The sequence below is a fragment of the Ornithodoros turicata genome, chromosome 4 (genome assembly GCF_037126465.1).
Source record: "Ornithodoros turicata isolate Travis chromosome 4, ASM3712646v1, whole genome shotgun sequence".
Classification (NCBI taxonomy): Eukaryota; Metazoa; Arthropoda; class Arachnida; order Ixodida; family Argasidae; genus Ornithodoros; species Ornithodoros turicata.
In genome coordinates, this window is record NC_088204.1 from 24,423,716 (window position 1) to 24,449,022 (window position 25,307).

Here is a 25,307-nt window from a genome sequence, read left to right on the forward strand (position 1 = left end):
GGGACCTGCTAGAAGTTTGCTTTGTTCTGGGTCACTTATACTTAGTGGAGTTATGTGGTATCTCTTCGTCATCTTTTTGGGACTTGTGTTTAGATGACTCCTAGCACACAGCGGCGGCTAGCGTAGTGCGCGTGGTTTAGGTAGGGTTGCCACCTTTCGGAGTGAGAGATACTGGCTGAGGGAGAGGAGGTGGAATAGAGGGGAAGGAGGAAAGGCTCGTGGGAAAGGGAAAGTGGGTGAGGAACGTTCTAGCTGGCTCGACACAACCACCAACAGCCTTGCATAACCACTGCTCTTGTTCCCACCGAACACAAGACTTTGTGAATAACAATGATAATAATACAGTCGACCCGCGTTTATCCGGACGGCCTCGTTTCCTGTGAAAATGTCCGGATAGCGGGGGATCCGGATAAGTGAAACACGAAAATCCAGAGTGATCCTAAAAGGGCATCTTTAGTGACCATTACAGAGAAAACTATCCATCGTCGTCTGTTTCATTCTAATACACGCATCCAGTTCCTGCAAACCTTTGCTAATGGCATTAACTTGCGAAATATTGTTTTGCTGCTCGGAAAATACTAGAGCTGTTCTCAGTGCCGCCCGCGCATTTTCTACCGTAACAGCTGGTGCATCCCCGCTTTCATCATCAGATTCTTCTTGGTCACTATCGGAAGCGACGACACTGACGATGTCGTCATCTATGATTGCAGCGCAGGGGTCCTCGTTGCGAACCTTCTCAGTCTGAAATGACCAGACTGCTCAATGGATTACTTTTGTGTAACGTGCAAACTCGGAAAGGGAGAAAATTCTTCCTAGCAACACCTTCTTCGTGTCAGTAAAAAGGAGGCCACGACCAGGGTCCTCGACCTCGCTTGACTAGGTGTGGGCCAAGTGTCTTTCCTGGACAATGACCGGATAACTGAAGCCCATTGTTGGGTCCCTTCTGTTCCCTGGAATTCTCGTCCGAGTCCGGAAGGTGAAGTCCGGATAAACGAGGGCGAAATACATGGGGAGAAATCCGTCCCCATGCTTTTTTGTCCGGATAGCGCAGGGTCCGGATAAATGAAGTCCGGATAAACGCGGGTCGACTGTAATAATGAATAACTAAGAAAACGACTGGTGGTTGCGTAGTTGGGTCTGTGCTCCAGATTTATTCAAGCTGTAGTCAAATATTGAAGGGAAACCCCGTAAAAGCCCTTATGAAAGGTCTTGAGCCACAAGTACCTTCAAAAGGCTGCCGGTATCACCTTCCTACCGGCAACCGGCAGAGCACGCAAATAACCGGCCGTGCCGGTATAATACCGGCCTGGTGGCAACCGTAGGTTTAGGCGATTCATGTGACATAGCGGCGAGTGCCGCATTGACCAGTGACCGGTGACTTTTTGCGTTCAAGGATAAATAGTATCTTAATTGTATTTCAAATACTTTTTGAAGTATTTTGTACTCTAACTTAATTACTTTAATTTTCATGTATTTATACTCTATCTTATTTACTTTAATTTTCATGTATTTATACTCTATCTTATTTACTTTAATTTTCATGTATTTAGACTCTATCTTATTTACTTTAATTTTCATGTATTTATTATCTTATCTTAAATATATTTTTGAGTATCTTGTACATGTCTGTTTCCACCAAACGCTCAAAACCACCAACTTTTTTTTCGGTGCATATGGGCGTTTGGAGGTTTTGAGCGTTTGGAGGTTATGAGCATTTGGTGCTTATGAGCTACTACCATGGCAAGTTTGGCCCCAATTCATGTTTCTCCAGTCCCCGAGGGAAGACAAACGCCAGTGTTCCGCATGTCACAATGCCATTCATACACGGACGTCTGGAGATAATCCGCATCTATATTCACGGAGGAGTGTATCAATGAAAGTGACTTTAAACAAAACCCTCTGGATAGAAAGAGGCAACCGAGGAGGTAGTAGCTCATAAGCACCAAATGCTCATAACCTCCAAACGCTCAAAACCTCCAAACGCTCAAAACCTCCAAACGCTCATATGCACCGAAAAAAAGTTGGTGGTTTTGAGCGTTTGGTGGAAATGAGCAGGAGGGGAGAAGCTGCTCATAAGCGCCAAACGTCCAGAACATCCGAATGCTCATATGCACCGAAAGGCGGGAGACCACAATGGCCGGGTCTTCCTCTCCCGCATTTGGGACAAGGTCATAGGATGAGAAAGGTGGAATGAATGGCGACTACCTAGGCCGCTTAATGTGTCAGTTTGAAGTTTATGTAACAGCTTGGTCCTGTTTGTATGTAGTCAGAACGAATTTTTATGGAAGTTTATTTTTATCTATCGTGAGTCAATGGGTGTTTGAACGCCGTAGTGTCCGCCCATTTGGTCGAACGCCGTTTGGTCAAATGACGTTTGATCGAAGGTGTTTGATCGAACGCCGCTTGGTCGAAAACCGTTTGATCGAAAGCCGGTTGATCAACGCCGTTTGTTCGAAAGACGTTTGTTCGAAGGGAGTTCAAAACTGCATGCACTGCGTCATCCGCACCTCTTTTTCTGTAACTTTTGACTCGAGCATACGGAGCTGGCAATGAGGGTACTCTGCATTTTTTCATTTTTATTATTACTATTTCTTTTTCTTTTTCTTTTTTGCAGGGAGACCGCTGGTTACTTGCAGACGTTTGTAACTTACGAACCAGTCGGACACATGTTGAAGAAAGTTGCCCCAGGTTGGGAGCAGCCGATAGTCTGTGTTTCTTCTGAGCACCCTTCTCATTGCTGTTGACATATTTAAAGGGAACTGCCTGAAACGATATAGCCATATGTGCGCGAAAGCCACTCGAAGTCTGTCGATGCTAAGAAGGAAATTTCGCCATGGCACAACGAAAGATATTAAATTAACAGCATATAAAACCTTAGTTCAACCTCGTTTAGTGTATGCATCTGCAATTTGGGTCACTACACATGCACGCTATCCGAAAAAAATAGAGAAAGTACAAAGATCTGCTGCCCTGCTTATCTTGTCTAGGTTTCGAAGGACTTCTTCGGTTACATGTCTGTTGCAAGAACTAAATTTAGATTCACCTGCACATAGGCGAAAAGTAAATAAACTAAAACTGTTCTTGCTCCTATACAATGGTCAGTTGATTGTCAGAAACAATAATACATTGTTAAAATTTATCCACATTCAACAGGAATAAATAATCGAAAAATGTCATTAATTTATTTTTTATTTATTTGCCAAGAATGTTTAATACTTGAAATCAATTATTATTTGACAAAGTGGGTGAGCATGAGGAATGCGTTTACGAGCAAGCGGGTTACTCGCAGTTAAATGTTGCTTAGGATAACGGCATTTAGAACTCCGGGGTTCAACACTCCAAGTGAACCAATAAAACATCGATCAAACGACCGCTGCCGTTTCGATCTTCGATGAAATGTTTTTCGACCAAATCATATGTCTGCACAGTTCCTATGGAAGTCGACCAGGATGCACATTCCTCCAGGCCGTCAGTCGTGGCGTTGCCCACCTCTGTGAGGCCAACAACGGTGAGACCTTTCATCGTCACCACAGTGAATTAAATTCGCCTACCTGAGGTAGAGTGTGGTTGACAAAACGTGTAAGAGAAAATGTGGCCGATGAACGGATATCAACATGGAACGCCGTCTACTCCATAGCGCCTTAAGCTACATAAACGAGTAAACACAAGAGAAAACGAGTAGTAAAAATAAACTGAAGAAATAACATTAAACTGAATATATGTTAGAGGTTCAACGATAACACCCAGTGAGCTTGAACTAGCGGTGCAGGAAGGAGGATTGACGCTGCACAGCGTCGCAGTCAGGCGCTCGCGTCATCGAATGGTTCTGTAGCATTCGCTACAGTTCCACAGTATAAAGTCTGCGTCGTGAAGCGTACATTAGAAGTAGTTTTGGCATGTGCTACAACGTGTCTTTTTTTGCATGTTCTTGCCTGTTTAGGTATTTTTTGGGTCTAAATATCTGTCTATTTTCATGGTTTTGGCACGTAAATTTCCGAGTTGTACTTATAAGAGGAAGTAATGTTGTTCTTGAATGCCTAAAACGGTGGGCAAACAGAAATGAGTTGAAAACCAATCATCCAAAGAACCAAGCCAGTCATCTTCCAGACCGAAGGTAGAATAACTATAGGAGCGAGAATGTGAAGAGCATGTTGGATGGAGTTTCGGAAAAAAATACTCCCGGAAAAGTTCGTCCCGGAAAAATTGGTCCCTGGTCGCACGGAACCGCGCGGGACCATTTCTTCCGGTCCCGCGCGGTTCCGTGCGCCCAAAAATACAGGAGCGTCGTTGTGGACATCTGATGAACCGAATCATAGCCAATCAAGTGCTATCATTCGCACTCCTCATTTGTTCGAAATTGGAAGACATGCTTTTTTAAATTAACATTAATCTTAATGAACAATAAATGCTGCACGCCATTTAATGAGGAACATAAAAGCGGTTCCATTTGCTGCACCGCTTGTATTGTACAAATTGCGTCTGTTCTTTCTGTTCCTCTCTTTATTTTGCGGAGTACAGACAACGCGACAAGATCATGAAGCAGTTCTGCAATGTCTGCTACCTTCTCCTAAAAGTGAAAAAAATAAATAAGTAAATAAAAAGGAAGAGTCGTCTTTCTGCAGAACGAAAATTCAAATCTCAGTTCTCTCTTATTCTCACTGATCAAGCCATATCTTCTGTTTTGTCGACCAACTCGTGGAGTAGTAAAAGTTGTTTGGATTTCTGTGAAACGCTAACAACTTGGGGCAGTGTCAATAGAAACTTGTACTGGAGAATCGCAGCAAAAATTTTGAAGTAAAAGTGCCAGCGAACTTATAATGGAATATCCTTTTGTGTCATTGAGAAAAAGAGAAGACGCCAAACAATTTTTAACGTACACATACAAGACAGCCTCCAGGAGATATATCTGAATCCTTGCATTTGCGTCAGCATTCTATTTTCTGACCACACCAGCTACTGTCGCTGATGCTGAAGAAGTCTCAGCACAATGAAACTGACCGATCAAGAATATCCTGCGCTCAATTAACCATAAGAGATGTCAGGCTTTCTGAGGCTTTCTGAGCAACCGAAAACATGATTATCATATCTCTGGACTATGACGCATTGATTAACCAACTTGCGAAGAACGAGGCTCGAAAGAATGGTTTTGCGCAAATGTTCACTGCAGGCCTATGTATGCATAATGTAAACCCTATATAAATATCGTATTCCAGCTTCTGCACTGTAAGTGAACCCGGACATATGTTCGGAGGGTTCGACCACGCTCTTTGTTGCTACAGCCCTAGGAGCCAAGTGCCTTTCGAGCTAGAGTCAAGTCATTTGTCCTAGGCTGCCTCCATGTCTATGAAAATAAAGCTCAAATTGAAATCCATAAACGAGAAGGCGCTATTCGTTCTGGCTACATACAAGCAGGACCAAGCTGTTACATAAACTTCAAACTGACACATTAAGCGGCTTTGGTAATCGCTATTCATTCCACCTTTCTCACCCTATGACCTTGTTCCAAATGCGGGAGAGGAAGACCCGGCCTTTGTGGTCGCCCGCCTTTCGGTGCATATGAGCATTCGGATGTTCTGGACGTTTGGTGCTTATGAGCAGGTTCTCCCCTCCTGCTCATTTCCACCAAACGCTCAAAACCACCAACTTTTTTTTCGGTGCATATGAGCGTTTGGAGGTTATGAGCATTTGGTGCATATGAGGCACAACCACCGAGGAAACCGGGTTCTGGCAAACAAGATAAAATACAAACAGCAGAGGGGTGTTCTCGATGATCGTAGAAACTAGTAGAAACTTAACGCCTCCCCCCTTAACTATGTTGTGCGGGCTTCAACCAAGCACAACATAGCAAACAAAAAGTAAATGGACTGGGAATCACTGAACAAGTTCTGGAAAGCGTACACAGCACCAAATTCAAAATTGTCATAATCACTCTAACACTTTCTCTACAGTTCAACAACATATGAGTCCCTTTGTCATCGAATCGATGGCTCACCACACCAAGCTTACAAACGAATACTAAACTAGTCGCGATAGGGCATCTGCGCATTTGTTAAGTGTCCCTGTAATATGCACCACTTCGAGGTCATAGTTTTGCAGGCCCAAAGACCACCTGGTCAACCGAGCACTTGTAGACGCAGAGCGAGAAACGTACGTCGGGGGGTTGTGATCAGTCCTGACTTTTATCTTTGCTCCGAAGAGCCAGGTGTCGAGTCGGCCTAAAGCCCAAATAATGGCAAATGCTTCACGTTCTACGGCGGACCACTTCGACTGAACACTAGTTAGCTTTTTGCTAAGGAAGGCGATGGGCATTTCCTTTCCGTCAACGTTCTGAGACAAGCATGCCCCAATAACGTTTTCAGATGCATCAGTTGTGAGGATGAAACCTCGTGTCGGATCCGGTGGAGTCAGCTCTGGAAGTTTCGCCAACTCCCTTTTGACCATTTCAAAGGCGGCGTCCGCCCCGCTACTCCATGGTAGTTTGTTAGGAACCCTAATGTTAGTTAGTGCCGTCAAAGGCAATACCATTTCGGCGTAGTTTGGTATGTAGTCTCTGTAGTAATTAAACATACCAAGGGCACTTCTAAGCTGCGTTTTATCAGCAGGTCTCCTTAGCTCAGTGATGGCCGCGACCTTTTCCGGGTCTGGCGAGTGTCTGCCAGAGCCTACCCAGTGGCCTAGGTACTTCACGTTCCCTTCTCCAAGTCTGCATTTCTTTACATTGGCTGTCAGGCAAGATTCCTTCAGTGCAGAGCCGTATATTAAAAGGGAGTGTGGCCATTAGGAGGAGTCACAAATAGAGGCTCGACCTGTCAATCACAGTTTCGCTCCTCTGATTGGTTCGCTTTTGACCAAGGGGGTCACCATGACACTATACTGCCACAAACGCAGTGAAGCGAGGATTTCGTGACAAAAATTTTTCACAGACTACCCTGACTTTATGCTGCAAATGTACATCCTAATATAAGTTTCTCGGAAATCAGTTTCTACTTATGCTCACTGAAAATAATAACTGAAAATAATACGTTTTGTCGCCGGTGTTAGGCCTAGTGAACACGGCGATCACAACATCACAACGAAATCATAATAAAAACGGCGCTGTGCTGTACAATCTTATATTTAATTGCTGGATTTCATGGATATAAACATTCTTGCCTCTTATATTCCAACTATTCATGTAGATTTGATTAAAAATCACACCGACAACAGAGTGTGTCCCAGCAGGTGGTTCTGCCGGCAGCGGTACAACGACGGAAGCAGACGACAATTCCCGACGTGCCATACGCTCCCTAGGTGGCGTTCATCAAATTTGCATCTAAAATCCACCAATTTTGCAGATTGCGAGAGCTATCCATTTCAATCCCATCCAATCCACTTGCCACCCAAAATGGCGCTGCCCTTGTCGGACAAGGGGGCAAATAATGAGGATAGGCTGATTGATTACGGCGCCCCGTATTTCAAGACTTTGTGGCGGCCCGTGTGCGATGACGAAGACGTGCCTCCGCAGGCGCGCGCCGCCGCGCCTGCCAGCCAGTTCTGCCGGCACCGTCCTAGCGTGAGGCCACGACCATCTGCCCGCTGGGACATACCATCATCGCCGGTCAGGACTCATGTAGAGGAACACCACCTCCTCTACATTTGGTGGCCCGAACAACGAACACCATGTTCGGCATAATTCGGCCAACCACCATCCCAAATTTCTGCAAGCCCACCTCCGAAGGTACGGTGCATCGTTCTACCGAGGAACCGCTAGGCGACGACGTCAATTCACCGCGGCTCCACTCATCGCAACGCCCGGCCGCGCAACACCGTGGTTCTACCCAGCTCGCTCATCTACTCAGCTCGCATCGACATGGTCTCTCACTATGCGTCACGTGGCCACATGCTTCGCGATGGCACTCCTCGGGCTTTCACCAGCGGCACCTTCACGAGCATCACGCTCCCATACCGGTCGCGGTACGCCGCTGCGGCTGCATGGCCCCATCCTCATCGTCATGCCAGTCCCAAGAACCCTGCCCGCCTTGCCTTCACACCAGGCTTCGATACAGGGTGCTGGCAGCCCATCCAATGGCGCTCAAGAGGCACCGGGACCAACGTTCCACCGGGGACACGCACGGAGGCCACCGATTTCTACTCCCGGTCTCCCCGTGGTTCGCGATGGTCCTCCCCGGCACTCTTCTTGGCTACACTCCGAACTCACCGCTCACGAGCTGGTCGCGGTTCTGTCGCCCCATCCTGCACTACGTTCTGCCTACCTGCCTACTCTGCTCTCCGCTTCGGCCCGCCCCTGGAACCCTCCCGGCCAGCTCTTGTCCGCACCGTTCATCCCGCCACTTCTGCCCACTCAGCACAAGACGCAAGACCAGCCGTGCCTCTTCCTCGTGTCGCCCGTCTTCCTCCTCTTCATGTATCGACGCGGACCTCAACCGCTAGCTCTACACCGCTCCGCGTCTGAGGGGGGAATGATGTGGCGGCCCGTGTGCGACGAAGACGTGCCTCCGCTGGCGCGCGCCACCGCGCCTGCCAGCCAGTTATACCGGCACCGTCCTAGCGTGAGGCCACGACCATCTGCCCGCTGAGACATACCATCAGCGCCGGTCAGGACTCATGTAGAGGAACACCACCTCCTCTACAACTTCATTGGTCGGAAAGCTGAAAAAGTGGGCGGAGCTTCAGGTATAGGCATGACCCATTAATGGCCAGACTCCCTTTTAATATACGGCTCTGCTTCAGTGCAGAGAGCACCGCCTCTAGGTGTCTCACATGGTCCTCCCACGTGTCCGAATGGACCGCCACATCGTCGATATACACACAAGAGTATTCTTTGTGTGCACTCAAAATGCGATTTTTTCAGCCCATACGGCATACCATTCATGCGTATAATCCCCGGGGGGTCGCAAAGGCGGTGTACTCTTTCGATTCCGACTCCATAGGGATTTGCCAGTATCCCTGGTCGTGTCGAGAACTGAAATATATCTTGATATAGAAACCTTGTAGATCAATTCGGAGACATTCTCCGTAGGAAACTGGTCTGCCAGACGGGTTTAGGAGAACTCGTCACAAGCCCGGTCGTCACAGGCCAACTGGTCATAGGTGAATTCGTCAAGGAAGCCAACTCGCCACAGGGCATCTCGTACGAGGAACTGCCGTCACGCCGGAATAATCGTCACAGTGAACCTGGCACCTGCTCACCGCACCGTACTCCCGAACGTGTGAAATACGTAAAAGGCCCTCCTGACCTAACCTTGGTCAGTCTGGACGGGTCCATATTCTACATGAACTGACCCACTCCCCAACGTGTGAAATACGTAAAAGGCTCTCCTGACCTAACCTTGGTCAGTCTCGACGGGTGCATATTCTACATGAACTGACCCACTCCCCAACGTGCGAAATACTTAAAAGGCTCTCCTGACCTAACCTTGGTCAGTCTCGACGGGTGCATATTCTACATGAACTGACCCACTCCCCAACGTGTGAAATAGTAAAAGGCTCTCCTGACCTAACCTTGGTAAGTCTCGACGGGTGCATATTCTACATGAACTGACCCACTCCCCAACGTGCGAAATAGTAAAAGGCTCTTTTGACCTAACCTTGGTCAGTCTCGACGGGTGCATATTCTACATGAACTGACCCACTCCCCAACGTCTGACATACGTAAAAGGCTCTACTGACCTAACGTTGGTCAGTCTCGACGGGTGCATATTCTACATGAACTGACCCACTCCCCAACGTCTGACATACGTAAAGGGCTCTCCTGACCTAACCTTGGTCAGTCTCGACGGGTGCATATTCTACATGAACTGACCCACTCCCCAACGTGTGAAATAGTAAAAGGCTCTCCTGACCTAACCTTGGTAAGTCTCGACGGGTGCATATTCTACATGAACTGACCCACTCCCCAACGTGCGAAATACGTAAAAGGCTCTCCTGACCTAACCTTGGTCAGTCTCGACGGGTGCATATTCTACATGAACTGACCCACTCCCCAACGTGCGAAATAGTAAAAGGCTCTTTTGACCTAACCTTGGTCAGTCTCGACGGGTGCATATTCTACATGAACTGACCCACTCCCCAACGTGCGAAATAGTAAAAGGCTCTTTTGACCTAACCTTGGTCAGTCTCGACGGGTGCATATTCTACATGAACTGACCCACTCCCCAACGTCTGACATACGTAAAAGGCTCTACTGACCTAACGTTGGTCAGTCTCGACGGGTGCATATTACTTGAACTGACCCTGTCCGGTGAGCTTTTGTCCGCGCCCCAACAACGGAGCCCCACGAGAGTTTTCGTCACTTCCATGCTCTCCGTGCCCTTAGCACAGACGTGCAATTTGTACGGTCAAGCAAGTACTGGTTGTGCAAGCGGTCTTCGGAATCCGGGTTCGCGGAAGTGCGGGTCGGGCACTGGACTAATCCCCTTTGGTAAAACACGGTGAAACGCATTCCCTTTGGAACGGGGTCAACCTTGCAACCAGTGTTCCGGTGACGAACCGCTCTCCTTGACAAGTGTTCCGGTGACAAAAGGACTTCGTACCAGAGGGCCGGTGCGACCAATTATCCTGTGACCAGTCTTCCGGAGACGAATGGGATTGTGACGAGTGGACCGGTTCGCCTGGCAGACTTACGGAATTTAGTTTTCGGAAATCTACACACATTCGCATGGTGCCGTCTCGTATGGAAACGCACACGACGAGGTGTGCCACCTCGCTCTCGACTGGGTATAGATAAGCCCCCATTTTAAAAGTTCGTCAATTTGCCGGTCTACTTCCTGTTGTAGTGCCACGGGTACCTTATACGGGAATGACTTACTCAGTTTCGCGTCATCCATTAGTTGAATACGATGGCAGCCTACTTTACATATTCCCGGCTTGTCATCAAACACGGCCTGGAATCTAGAGATAATCTCCGCCAATATGCTAAGATGATGCTAAGATGAAGATATGCTAGGGAAGATGCTAACTCCTTTTTGTCGTCTCAATTCCGCCAGTTGAGGGACTGTGTTAACATCACCAAATTCTTCGCCATCCTCAAAGATTACACCAACGGCATTTACTCTAGTTACGTAAGGTCGTAAATTATCAGCATGGATCCAGCGTTCCGTCCCATCTTCCAAAGTTACAACATAACAATCAGGATGCTTTTTGTCGTTTATTGTCGCCGGCCCTTTCCACTTGGATTTAAGCTTGCTCGTGCTGTCTGTCTCCAATATCAAAACAGCATCTCCTGTCCTTTTGTCCTAGCTCTTAGATTATACCGGGACACGTGCCCCCTTTGTTTGACAGCAATATTCGTTCGCTAACATCCTTAGTCATGGACGCCATACGTTCCCTCAAGTGGGCCAGGTATCTACCAGCAGATTTGTTTAAGCCAATGGGCGGGGTCCAGTCACCCGTCCACGTCTGCTTCAAGTTGGACAGTGGGCCATTTGGCACTCGACCAAACATCAACTCGAAGGGAGAGGGAGAGGCTCGCGAGATTTCGTTAGCAGGCATGGTACATACGCCCATAGCAGGCATGGTACATACCTGTCCCATACTCTGCCCTCCGTGTCGATTACGTGCTTTAGCATAGCTTTAAATGTCCCATTCCATCGCTCGACCAGGCCGTTACTTTGGGGATGGTCGGGCGTAGAAAACAGCACTTTTACGCCCATTCTCGCTGTCAATTCCTGGGTGAGCTTACTCGTGAAATTTGTGCCCTGATCAGGACAGATCACTTCAGGTGTCCCGTAACGCGCAAATAGCTCTATCAGGGCTTGGCACGTGGCCTTAGCTGTGCCATCTCGTGCCTAATACCCCTGTCAGACGTACTTATTTGTCACTTATTTGAAGTGCACTCCGTTCTGTAATGTCACTTTCACTACGCTCCTGCTACACGGCATAAGTAAGTGTCACTAAACAGTCATGGTGATGACGATGAGCGAGCTTGAACTCCTACCTAACATCGGGGAGTGCGCCATACTTTCTAGGTAAAATCATTTTTCTAACGTCCAGAGACGTTTCATAAAGATTTTCTTCGCAGTTGAAGTCGATTGAACGTCATAAATATAATTGTTGCGAACCAACACAAGTATATTTATTTGAAAAATCTTCAATCTTCTTCTTCACCTCTTTGGTGGTCTTTACTATGTCTTGCGCGTTCAACTGGCCCACGATGTCAGCATACACTTTCGCGTTTTGCTTGGTCCTCCCATGTTCTGATAGCATAGGTTTCTATCTCAGACCACGACGCCCTGTCTTTTTTGTCTTCCATTATTCAGTGCTTCACTGCGAGTATTTCGCGATTTCGCCGGTAACACTTAACCACCGTGCAATGTCAACAAATATGGCTGCCGCGAAGTGGATTACGAACTCTACTGGGCAGCCTGTGAACGAGAGTACCGGTAAATCATGCCAAAAATACTTACGTCTTTCGTATACAAATCAGCGCTGTCTTAACAAATTTGTCCAAAAATAAATTCCGATTGGGTTGTTTCTTTCCTTTTCCAAAAATAAGCTTTTTGTTACGCAATCCCTGCCGTGGAGGCTACGTACTTGATTGTCGCAGGCAAAGTGAAGTGAGTTTGGCGAACTCACTTATCGTAAGTGTACTTTGCATTTAGTGTCACTAAAAGATGCCGTGTGACTCGTAAAGAATGACACTTACTGCAAGTGTACTCGCTGAAAGTGACACTAAATTAGTACGTCTGACAGGAGTATAGATCTACAACGCTCAGCGCATACTTATGCCCGCGAGTGGATGGTGGATCCAGCGGTCCGATGCAGTCAATGTATATGACTTTAAAAGGCCTCTCCGGTCGAGTGAGCGGAGTAATGGGAACGCGGTCGCTTCGGGAGAAGACCTGGCAACTGTGGCAGGATTGGCAGTATTTCTTTGTCAGTCACAACAGACGGCTAATAAAAAGCGCTCTTCACGCGTTGCTTAGTCTTTTTCATTGAAAAGTGGCCTCCCCAGGGCGAGTCATGCGCCAAGGTGAGCACCTCTTTTCGGCGTCCTACAGGCAACACTAGCTGCCTGCACAACCCTGAATCGGTTTTCTCCTCATGAAACAACAGGTCGTCAGCTACCACCATGCCCTGGGTCCCTTCCTTAGCCTGTTCCCACAAATCATTGAGTGACTCGTCAGCTCTTTGTTCAGAAGCAAACTTGCGCGATTCTACGTTACTCCCAATTTGGTCTTCCGCGATTACTTCCACTACATTTAGTTCAATGTGGGCGTCATTAGTCTGCTCTCCCTCACCTGGCCCTTCCTCAAACTGACATTGTTTCACGTTACAATCCTTAAAGACCTCAGGATCCTTTCCACTTTCCACGAAGTCCGACATCATAGCTTCGGCTACCTCCGCAAGAGCCTGCTTGACTCGCCTTATTTCTTCGTAATCCTCCGGCGTTAGCAGTACATCAACACCGGCAGACAGTTCGTTTGTTACCGCGCACACCGTGAGAACCTGCTGAGTGCATTCGCTTTCCGATTCTAAACCTAACGGAACTTCCATTAGCTCAGCTTCTGCCGACATGACCAAAGGCGCCTCTCAATTTCACTTCTTGACACCCTTTTTCGCGCCATTTATCGGGAACCACATCCTTACGGATTACCTACGTCGGCCCCGGAGTCAAGACGAGAATTTATCACTGTGCTATCTATACAAAGCTGTACCGTGGGAGGGTCCTATTCTCCCAGTGTACACGTCGAGACTGGAAGGTGACCCAGGTTCGAATCCGGACACCGATTGTGTTTGTCTGGACGTTTTCCATAGGGTTTCCTGCGAAGATAGTCCAGGACTCATGATACCCAACAACATGCCGCCACAGGGGCAGGCAGATCGCTTAGAAATAACATCCAAACAATCTAACCATTACCCTTAGCCATTTACGAATGAAGCCACGTTATGTATTCAGTAGAGCAATGACCGTGGCGACTGGCGAGTCTCATACTGATTGAGATGTAGTCGTACAGTTCCTCCGAGGACTCGCTAGGCGGTGACGCTCCTCGCTCAGCATTCAACGACCTGGCATATCACGACGCCGCTCCCGCACCGCACCACTCTCAACACGCCATGGTCACTCTCACTGCGCCTCACGCTTCGCGACAGTCCTCCTCGGGCATTCACCAGCGGCACGTTCCCGAGCCACACGCTCCTGTACCGGTCGCGGTACGCCACTGTCGACCGCACCACCGCATCTGCTACCCTAGCGGTCTAAGAACCCTGCCCGCGTCTCCTTCCCACCAGACTTCCATAGGCAATGCTGGCAGCCCATCCAATTGCGATCAGGAGGCACTGGGCCAACGTTCCACCGGGGACCCGCACGGAGGCCACTGAGTTCTACTCCCGGTCTCCCCGTGCTTCGCGATGGTCCTCCCCGGCACTCTCCTCGGCTACTTGTGCCCACTCAGCACAAAACGCAAGTCCAGCCGTCCCTGTTCCACGTGCCGCCCTCTTTCTCCTCTTCACGTATCGACGCGGACCTCAACCGCTAGCTCAACACCGCTCCGCGTCTGAGGGGAGGAGTGATGTGGCGGCCTGCGGGAGACGATGAAGACGTGCCTCTGCTGGCGCGCACCACTGCGCTTGCCAGCCAGTTCTACCTGCACCGTCCTAGCGTGAGGCCATGTACATCCGCCAGCTGGGACATTCCATCATCGCCGGTCAGGACTCATGTAGAGGAACACCACCTCCTCTACAATGCTCATGGGCTTTCGGTGGCTATGAGAACGTTCTCAACCTCCTCCCATTAGCATAAAGGGATGAAAACCTCCAATTTTTTTCGGTGCATATCAGCATTCTGAGGTTATGGGTGGTTGAAGGCTATGGACATTCGGTGATAATAAACTGCTACTGCTTCGCCCCGCACCATGGCCCTGCACGTCTTCTAATCACTCTCTCCTCGACCACGTGACAATCGCGCCTCTCTCACCGATTGTTATCTGGCGTCACTGTGGGACCTCTCAGATACTCCTGACGAGAATTTAGCGAAATATTACTGATCAATATCTACGGTTTTACAAGACTTGCTGGATACAAATACGAGAGACAGGGAGTTCTCGCGCTCCCTTGGCTTTCCCATTCTCGCTGTAAAACTCGCTCGTTTGGTAACGTAGCATTACGTTGGGTTTTGAGCACGGCTCACAGAAAGCATCGTCGGTAAATCACGGGAGTATCATGTCGAGTTCATGTCATGTTTATCATGTCAATCGTGCACGGCGAAGAAGTGGCACGTTTCCCTCATGCTGCTCGCCTCCCCAGGTGTATCAGCGTCGTATAACTTCGGTATTTCGGTTAATTTCTCTAGTGAGAAAAGTGTTACCTGGGCGAACCTAAAGCAGGGCCATCTGTAAAACAGTGACGCGAATAAATCGTTTTATAGCTGCTTTAACAACTGGATCATGGTAGATTCACCCACGTGCTATCGACCAAGTACATTGTGCAAGGCACACGATCCTATAATCTGTTTTTGAGTTCGAGAAAAACGGGGGCGAGCGCGTACGCAAGCCCCCACTACCAAAAATTGCATGTCCCAGCTACCCCGATTTGGGGAAGTGGCGGGATTCAACCAAAACGCAGTGCAATGCCTTGGCCTCCACCCGGGGAGCCTGCCTGAATGATCACAGGCTTCCCGACACCAGGTAAGTATGCTGGTGTTTGCTTCGCGAGCTGCCCCCAAGGAGGCAATGCATACAAAGCAAACGGTGTTTGGTGTAGCGACAGGGGAATAACTAAGTAGTTACAATGCTACACTCTTAATGACTGCTACACGTAAAGATGTCCCCTGTTGTAATTGATCTGTTTCCTATTTAAATTCGTGGGTTTTCGAGAGCCTAATAATGTAACGCCCATTATGACAGCGTCGATGGTAGTGACAGCCCATGAAAAAATACTATGACACAATGTTTGTGTCCTATTACTTTCGCGGCTTAGTGGTCGCCTTTCACTTCGGGAGGTGACCCCTGCTCGAATCCGGGACTGGTTGTGCATGTCTGGGCGTTTTTCCTGGGCTTTCTGTGGGCAAGCTTGTAAGGTTCAGTTACTGAGTACCCGACAAAAAGTAGCACAGTAGAGTACTAAATACCCAAGCTTGAAAAGTATTTAAAGGAGCATGGAAAGGAAATTTGAATGGCTGAAAACCGTTTTTAATTTGTCAAGCAGTGTGTAAAAATCATTCTCGTAAAATATTTCGGCTGAACAGTGTTTTGTTACAGCGCAATTCGATTTATAAAATCGCTTTCGTGGCGGGAGGCTCGCGCGCTCCAGCCACAAGCCACTCCCCATTGACTGTGACGTCAAACGTTAAACGTGCTCCCATTCGCTACGGAAAATTCGTCTGCTTCGGACACGGCATGCCCCTTGTTGACAGCGGATCATTATGTTCTGTTGGTTTGAGGCATAAAACAGAGGTGCAAACGAACAATAAAACATTATGCTCATAATGGTAACGCGATCGTGTGTCTTATAGTCATTCTTTTTGTTTATTATATACAGTGGCGTAACTAGGGTGTGGCAGGTGTGGACAGGTGCCATGGGCGCCAGGTGAACAGGGGCGCCATTATGTGGTCGGGTGTGAATGTGCCAGGTCGGGGACTCAGCCTGGCGCATTCATAAATGATCTAAAGCACCCGCCATTAGGGAGGTTGTAGTGTGAAACCTAGTGCGGACCACACGAAAACGCATCCCCAAGGACATCATGTTAACCATGTTGCCATGGGCGCAGGTAGCTCTAGATACGCCACTGATTATATACGTCTCCAACTAACGAAAAGTGCTAGCGTCTCACATGAGGCGATACGCAGAGTGGCGGTTCGTGCTGTTCGCGAAGCGATGCAACATGACGCGGCTCACCTCGTATTCGTTCCTGGAAAACAAGACAAACAAAGTGTGTTCTTACTGTTTACAACTTATAGAGCTAGTTCACCGATCGCAACTTCCACTGGCACTGCACCTGCACGTCCCCATTCCCTTTTGGAGGAGTGCTGACCTCAATCCACACGCGGGTTCCCGATTTCGTTGCACTGCATGTCTTCGCCGTGCAACCGAAAAGAATAGAAGAAAGTTCACTGGCGGCAGACTGATCAGATGACCAATGTTTCCGACGCCATGTTCTGTAAAAAAAAAAAAAAAAAGAAAAACGAAAGGCAGCCGTTTCTGATGCGCACGCGTCTCTTGACAGAAGAACGCGCGCGAAAGGAGCCCGCCGTCACCTTGACAATAAACCTCTACCCGAGAAACGTCATCATGACGTTGGTAGACACACCGAAACCAAAACAGATCGGAAGGGGAGAGCTGGGTTCCACGAATGGGCAATTGTTCGCTGCCTCCTATTGAACGAAAAGTAGGACCGAAGGTCGCGTCCTTTTCAGAGACCATCGTAATCCCCTCAAGACCGTGGCTTTCGGGTGCGACCTTGTTCGTCACTAGCATTGAACGTAGTTAAACTCTACCAAACTCGTGGCGCTGTCGAACATTATGACGTCATTTGTTTACAAACAGGTAGAGGTATATTGTCGGTGTCAGATCGCAGCCGAGGTCACTTTAGGAGTGGACGCAACGTACAACGTCACATCGTGACGGAGGTGCCCGTCATTTCTCACGTTTCCACAAGAGTAGGAGAGAGCTCTCCGCACTCGTGAGAATCAATCGACTGCTGCGCGTGATATTTTTCTGCTACGCTCATATTTCTTGCGTGAAAACGTTATTTAGTGATCGGACATTCCATCACGATCAAAATTTTTTTTTTCTCTCGGTCTTAGACTGCTCCTTTAAGATAGCATATTAAACACTCTAAAAAGTAACTCGCTACGTTCATTTACGTTGATGTCATAGTTGGAATTCGCTATCAAAGGAATACGAAGAGCGCAAAGTAGAAAATGGCATTACCAATGGCTTTATTAGCTCGCAGCAACAACTGATTTTCAAAGTTACTACCCGATAGCCTGCCCTGGTTTTTAGTTTCTATATTTTATTTTGAATACATTACCCCCAATACTGAACAGGCGCTCTACACATGCGAACGAACGTTCTACGGAAACGACAGGATTTACTGTCGTTTTTCACCTTACCGTTCCTTTAACCTCGTAAAGAGCTATTAATATTTTACTTGCCCTCTCTCGCTACGGTGGTTTACCCGCATACCCTTCAGGACAACACAGTGCCTCATATATGCTCCCAAACCTGAGGCGCTGTACGCTACCCCTTCCCAAGAGAACGTGCATATTAGAGCACTGCGAAGGGCCGGGCTGGCCTGAAAGCACGAGCCTGGCACGGCCCGCGGGCCGAAATCGGGCTTCAAAGTCGTTTTTGACTGCGGGCTCGAGCCGCGCTCGGGCTCAATCCGAGAGTTATGGTATGGGGCCTCAGTCGGGCCGAGATTTTGTGAGCCATTCTTTCGCATTATTTAATCCTCAACATTCGTTTTAGAACAAAGCAACCATATTCGTGGATGCTCCATCCGTCTTTCTACTAAAGCAGTACAACATAGCGCTAGCGTTTCGCCATGTTGAAGATCTCGCCCGCGCTGCGGCGTGCACCGTAGACTGGAGCGCTAGGCTCAACGCCCAAGTGTTGCTACAGGTTGGGACAAAAGTTTACGGAACACGCGAGCGACGTACTTTTTCTTCGGTGCGACACCTTAGCGGCTGCCGGAAGCTGTTTCGGAGGGGTGGAAGGGTGCGCTGTTGGCGACACACAGCGGTAACTTGTACTTCTCAGGCACACTCGTGCGACACTGGAACTACCACTATGTGTCGCTAACAGCACATCCGTCCACCCCTCCGAAATAGTGAACTCGCCCTCTTCCGGCAGCCCCGCTAGGGTGTCGCACCGAAGAAAAAGTACGTCGCTCGCGTGTTTCGTAAACTTTTGTCCCAAGCTGTACAGCAGAAACCGCATCAAAGGCTGCGCTTGCGCGTTCTAAATGTAGTTTACGTTGTTTGCTGTGTGCAGTGTAGATAGAACCTGTTGGACGGATCGCATTACATATCCGCATATGCAGCTGCGAGCCGAGCTTCGATCGGGACTTTCGGCAGCCGGGTCGGGTTTGGGTCGGGTAAGTCTACGTTGCGTCGGGTACTGGCCGGGCCGGGCTGAGTTTTCGGCAACCGGGTCGGGCTCGGGCCGGGTAGGCCCCTGTGGCGTCGGGTACGGGCTGGGCCAGCAAATTCAGGCCCGTGCAGTGCATTAGTGCAGCGTTTCCCAAACTTCTCGTGGTGTCGGACCCCCCAAACCACTGAGAATCCATTCGAGGGCCCCCGTTAAGTACGATTAATGATGAATGAGGGACGTGAAGAAAGAAAAGGTAAACCAAAAGAACGAAAAAGGCACCGCCATGCAAGAAATGAGAAGGTAGTATATTTCTGCCTGATGTAGCTCCGTATCGGGACCACTCGGTTTTTTTAATGATAGAAGATTAACGCAAAGAAGATAGGTTTTGACCTCAAACAGGAGCAAATAAGGTATGAAATTAAACAAGAATGAGCGTCGTATATAGTGCGAAACGTATAAAAATTAAATTTTATCGCCGGTGTCTTAAAAATGATCCACCATGTTTACTGAGGTTTCCAGTGTAAAACCGGCGGCGCAGACTCATGCCCGCCTAGTGCGTGCCTAGGGTGGAGGCGGGGGTGGGGTGGGGGGCGCCCGCAGACCCTCCAATTTGTCAAACCCAAACTGACCAGACCTTACTAAAGTGAGCTGAAATACTCCAACTCAACGACCCACCTGTTGCAAGATGGCAACTTCCGAATCTGTAAGGCTTAGCATTGCCGTGTTTCTCCTGCGCTAGAAGGGTTTTAGTGTTGTTCAAGTGCATATAAAAGAGGTTCTAGGCCACACAATTATATAATTCTTATATTTTTTAGATTTCGTATATGACCTTCTTTCACTTCTGTGCAACATTTACCTTCCAAACGCTTTAAAAAAGTTTTAAATCCGATTTGTCCCAATACGGAATTACAGCCATTTCTGCCTTCTTTAGTATCATATTTCGTCATATCGATAACGTCCTCCTCAGAGCTCCCTTCTAGTACTCGCCAAGACGATATTCGGGCTGTCTCCGATCATCGCGGACTCCCGCGAACACTCTCGGGACCCCCGGGGGGCTCCGCGGACCACACTTCGGGAACTACTCCGTGCATATCTCAGACGCTGAAGCACATGTATACAGCACGAAGGCAACAAAAGAAACACAGAACAGAATCTTTCGCTCAACCTCTGTGTCACGCACAGAGAAATATCTTCAAAGTTACATGGACAATTAGTATACAAGTTATTGAAAAACGTATTTTAGTTACGTAACTAAATACTGAGTTTTGGAGGCATTTGCAAGATACCACGATACTCGCAAAAGTATTTAAGATACCGGTTAACTTAATACTCTGCTTAAGTTACTGTACAAGCCTGCTATAATGGAAATGTCGGCACAGGACACTGTAAAGTTGGCCTGTGCCTCTGCACGGGCCTGCCGATCTCTTTATGTTCCCCTTATCTCTATGCAATGTCGTAGTCCTCATTGAGCTTGGCAAGCTTTGACTTCCCTTGCTGTGCTGCTACAAATGCCCCATTACAGCCTCCGGCTCGGTCTTCCGCGTCAGACTTGTTGATGCGATGAAACGGTGGCAATGTGGTTCTACACGTGGTTACAAAGGCACTCGGCATACTGAGTTGCCTCAAGCACTAATCTCAAATGAAGACATTGTCCTATTGTCTGTGGTCTATCGTATGGGGTCGCCCTATCAAGTATTCGAATTTACTTTGAAATATCGCAGCTATAGTTCACTCAGAAAACAAAACTTCAATGCGTAGCACCCTTCTAGCCAACCACTGCTCCGAAGGTTCTTCTCGTAATGTGATTAAAACTGGAGCGTACCCGTTCCTGTGAAATTTTGGGCGAGACGGGCGTACGCCCTGCTCACACCTCAAGTAAGTATCACGGTATCATTCGGTGCAATGGGCTGGCCTTCGGCATTTCATGTAGTCAAGTCCGATTTCCAGTGTGTTGGCGCTGGCTGAAGGGTAGGTAACGTGATGCCTGTTGCGCTTTGGTTTGATGCAATGCGACAGCATCGGAGAGAATGTTCAGGCATCAATATATTTCAGTGCGAGGGTACGGACCGACTACCACGGAGCTTAGACAGCAGGCCCTGGACGCAGCATTTGAGCAGGAGACCATTCGGGAGCTGAGCCAGAGGAAGCAGGTACTGCACGACACAGCGTACATTGTTGACGAACAGTTATAATGATGGCGCGCTCCAGTAATGTTAAAGGTATAAATAGACTCATAGTATAAAGGACTGTAATGGGCCGCCGTACACGTTGATGCCGTGCGACTGTAACGTTGCAAATTTCGAAATGAATTTCGAAATTTCATTCTATTTAATTTCGAAATTTGCAACGTTACAGCCGCACGGCATCAACGTGTACGGCGGCCCATTACAGTCCTTTATACTATGAGTCTATTTATTGTATTATCAATTGTCTGCATTTTTCACATCATACACGATGATACACAATCAGTAAGCCACGAACTCCGCGTTACTTTCCCAGAGTCTTAGCTCTTAGCCAGCTTTTAGCCATAGCTCTTAGCAAAGCTCTTAGCCACAAAGGTGCTGCGTGTCCTCAATCCTTCGCCCTTGAGCCCTAATTCCCCATACGCATGCTGATGCTCTTTGTACCACCTGGCTGCTGTGCCTATTCATGTGGTGTTCATTGGTTTCCTCCACGTACAACTAAGACTATCGTCGTATGTCTGTCTGACCTTGTCCAGCCACCTCCTATTGATTGCGTTTTGTTTTTATTTTTGTTTATATTTGTATTGCGTTTGTAGTTCTCTTCACCCTTACCCTTTTCGCTTGTACCATGTGACTTTTTATATATATATATGCTTCACCATTTGTAACAGGTCCTCAAACCTGAAGAAGTACAGCCTACTGCACGAAAGTCTTGTTTTTAATGTATATAGTAAATAGTTGTTGCTCTTAACCGTCATTGTTATTTTTGATTCTGCATCGTGAGAAACTTGTACATTGTTTTTCTTCACGCTCTATAATAAAACTCAAGTTAGATGACATTCACATAAGAAGGTGGCAAAACCCTAGTAAAAATAAATGTCGTTGACCGCATGACTCTAGGTGGCGTAGTATTTTTTTTAAAATTATAATTCAATGACACGTTTTTTGGGCCATCAAGGTGAAAAACCGGGCGTGTTGGTGTTGATCTTGCATGACGAACTAGCACTGGGAAGGGGACAGAGAGAGGAGACGACAGGACAGGTGCTAGACTTCCAACAAAATAATTTATTGGCAACATAGTACCGTCTTTAAATATGACACTCAGAAGGTTAATGACTTTAAATATGACCCTCAGAAGGTTAATGTGTCATCCACACACTCGTCATCCTTTTTCTTGTCCCACGTTTTTAGGAATTTGACTTCATTATCAAGCAGAGTGATAGAAGCCTGACTCACTCTGAAGCCTGAATCTCTTTTGTTGGAAGTCTAGCACCTGTCCTGTCGTCTACTCTCTCTGTCCCGTTCCCAGTGCTAGTTCGTCATGCAATTTCTGGGCCACCCTGTCTATGTCACAGAAGAAGCTAAATATTTTTCATTAGCCATAAAATTGCGTCAAAACGGGTGGGGACGACGTCTGGTGAGAAATAATTACAAATTTGTCAAGAGACAGTGATGCATTGTCCAGACTTGCTTGCTGCTAGTGATATGACTACGTAGCCGACGTGATAGAGGTAATGGTGGTGCTGATGAAAGGGCTCGCCGTACGTAGCCGACGTACGTTGCCCCTGGCGATGAAACTCCCCATTCATCATCTGGCAATAAAGTTGTTGTTAGCCGACGCGTAGCTCAAAGACCGAGTGTTATGCGCTCGCAATGTACATGCAATATGTTTGTCGAGCAATGCGCAGTTAGTGGGGTCTTCGACACAGTGTCGCCCGTAGTTTTTAAATTTAAAGGTACTGTAAAGCAGCACCGATCAAATGGCATTTAGTGTGGCTATTCGGTAGTCCAAGCCACCAGGACAAAAACTGTGCAAGTTTCATTCCAATCAACGGTGCAGTCAATTAGAAAATTACAATTAAAGATTACGGGCAACACTGAACTAGGTATTCGAAATGATTCCGTACTTCTGACACATACGGCGGCAACCACATTGCATGCGTATAACACTGGGCCTGACATAACAATCCACCACAATCCACCATAAAATCCGCCCCTGCAATCCACACAACGATCCACATCTGAGGATAAACGGATAAGCGAACTGAAATGAAATGCTGAGCCGTTGAAAAAAATGTGTCAGACGTTCAAGAAGCCAGACAGCGTCGGGACTTGTTTGTTCACAGAGGTTCACAGAGAGAGTTTGTTCGTTTGAAAGAGGCCGCGAACAAAAGGAGCGCGCAGGCGCAGCAGAGAAGTAGGGAGAGCCCCCATCGAACAACGGCCAGCACTGGGTTACTTCGCAAAAACAGGGGTTAACAGGTTAAACTGTTAACGCGGGTTTCAGAATGCATAGGTAAACAGGAAAACTAATAATATGGTTACTAAAATAACGAAGTTCCGATGTCATGGTGTGTAATACCAATTTTCAGTGTTGCCCGCTGTACAGGGGGTTGTTTGACACCAGGCGTCGCACCACTCCACTACGCCGCATCTTTCATGGCAAATTAAAAAATATTTATAGCGCGTTGTCGGTCGTATGGTTCCGCATATGGTATTTAGAAGCAACAAAGTCTCCAGTCACATCACCGGCATATCATGCTTGTCTACTGCTTTACAGTACCTTTAATTTTCTAAAAACTGCAAGCGCATTCGGGACGAAAATTGTCACGTAAAAGTACTGTAAAGTACTTTTAAGGTACTGAAAGTAAAAAAGTAAAGTAAAGTAAAAGTGACTCAGTACTTTTAAAAGTACTGAGAGCCCAGGCTGTCCAATAGAAAACAAATTCTGGGATTGTACCCTTTAAGCTTTACGGTACCTTTAAGAAAATTGCACGACTGATGAATGTTTCACTAGTAAGGTCTTGGTAATAAAGCAGCCCTTGTCGGTAGTTGTTCCTACACTCTAAACGCGGTACCTCATAAAGAAACCATTTTAAGAGGTGCAATTATTTTGCAAGAATGTTATACCGTACAGGAAATCTTGTAAGGTACAGCGGTCTTCTTAAGAGTGCCGACAATGCGGAGCGGGGTCGCATTGGTCCCTGCGTACGATTTGTCCAATCACCGCGGGAGCTCGTTTGAGGAGACCAATCCGAGGCCTCTCGGCACTGTCGCTCTCCTTGAGAAGGAGAGGGAACACATATACGTTGCGGTTTCCTTCGTTCATAAATCACGAACAACGCGACCGATGAGTCCCGTTCCTTTTGTCTTGATGTCGAGGTCACGGTATCTTTCATAATTTCACGAGGATAAGTTTTTGCACTGTAGTGTCCCTTTAAGACTGCGATATAGAATTTAAAGGAACAATGATATGACACTTACGATTTCTCGAGTTCCTGCTACATAGCAAGAGTCCACCAGGAGCGACGCTTGATTTGACGAGATATTCTCGTCAAAGGCTGTCTGGACAATTAAACGACACTGGGGTAGGGGGAGCTAGAAACTAAGCAACGGGTAAATAAAGTTACCAAAGACTTGCACAGAAGGCAAAGGACCTGCTAAAGTTTCTGTGCGCAAGAATAAATGTCGCAGTCGCTAGGTTCTACACAACAACGGAAGACGCTCTATTTACCGCGTAAGACATAGACTAGGTGGCACGTTACCAGTGTGAGGTATCTGGCATTCGAGCCCACCTGGTTGACTAATCTTCACACCGCGTCTTCGCACGGCGAGTTGAAAGCTTTCGCTTCTCATGTGCCCTGCCTTGTTTACCTTTCCTGGCGGGCAGTCCGCACTTGGTACGCGTACAATAAACAGCTCTCATACAGCAGCAGCTCGACCCGGGCTCTTGTTCCTCTACGGAGTCTAACGCACAACAACGAGCGGTTACTGAGAGCCATCCCTTCTACACATAGTATAACTCATGGTGAAGGCCACAGAGAGACACGGTCAAACAAGGACGGGCAACAAAAAGAATATTTATATTTATTATATATATATATATACAGGGTGAGGTAAAAGGATTGTCAAACGGCCACGAAGTTTTACAGAAGTTCAAAAAAGACGCGGAAACAGATTTTAGGGAAGTTACAAACACTAGTTTATTACATGGGGAGACGTTAAAAAGTAAAATGGGCAAGGGGTCGACGTTTCGACAGTGGCACTGTCTTCGTCAGGACAACCTTCCTGACAAAGACAGTGCCACTGCCG

At 47.6% G+C, this 25,307-nt stretch overlaps 1 protein-coding gene and 1 non-coding gene across 2 annotated transcripts in view; one reads left to right on the forward strand and one right to left on the reverse strand.

Annotated features, from left to right (window-relative positions):
• LOC135392828 (Bardet-Biedl syndrome 2 protein homolog) overlaps positions 1–25,307 on the forward strand; it is a 68,496-nt gene that overhangs the window by 26,580 nt on the left and 16,609 nt on the right. The window contains exon 8 of the mRNA XM_064623530.1: positions 21,085–21,182. Coding sequence (XP_064479600.1) covers positions 21,085–21,182 — 98 coding nt within the window. The remainder of the gene's footprint in view (positions 1–21,084; positions 21,183–25,307) is intronic.
• On the reverse strand, positions 15,468–15,631 carry LOC135393584 (U1 spliceosomal RNA). Its single transcript, XR_010422684.1, has one exon. It is a non-coding gene; the product is annotated as a U1 spliceosomal RNA (small nuclear RNA).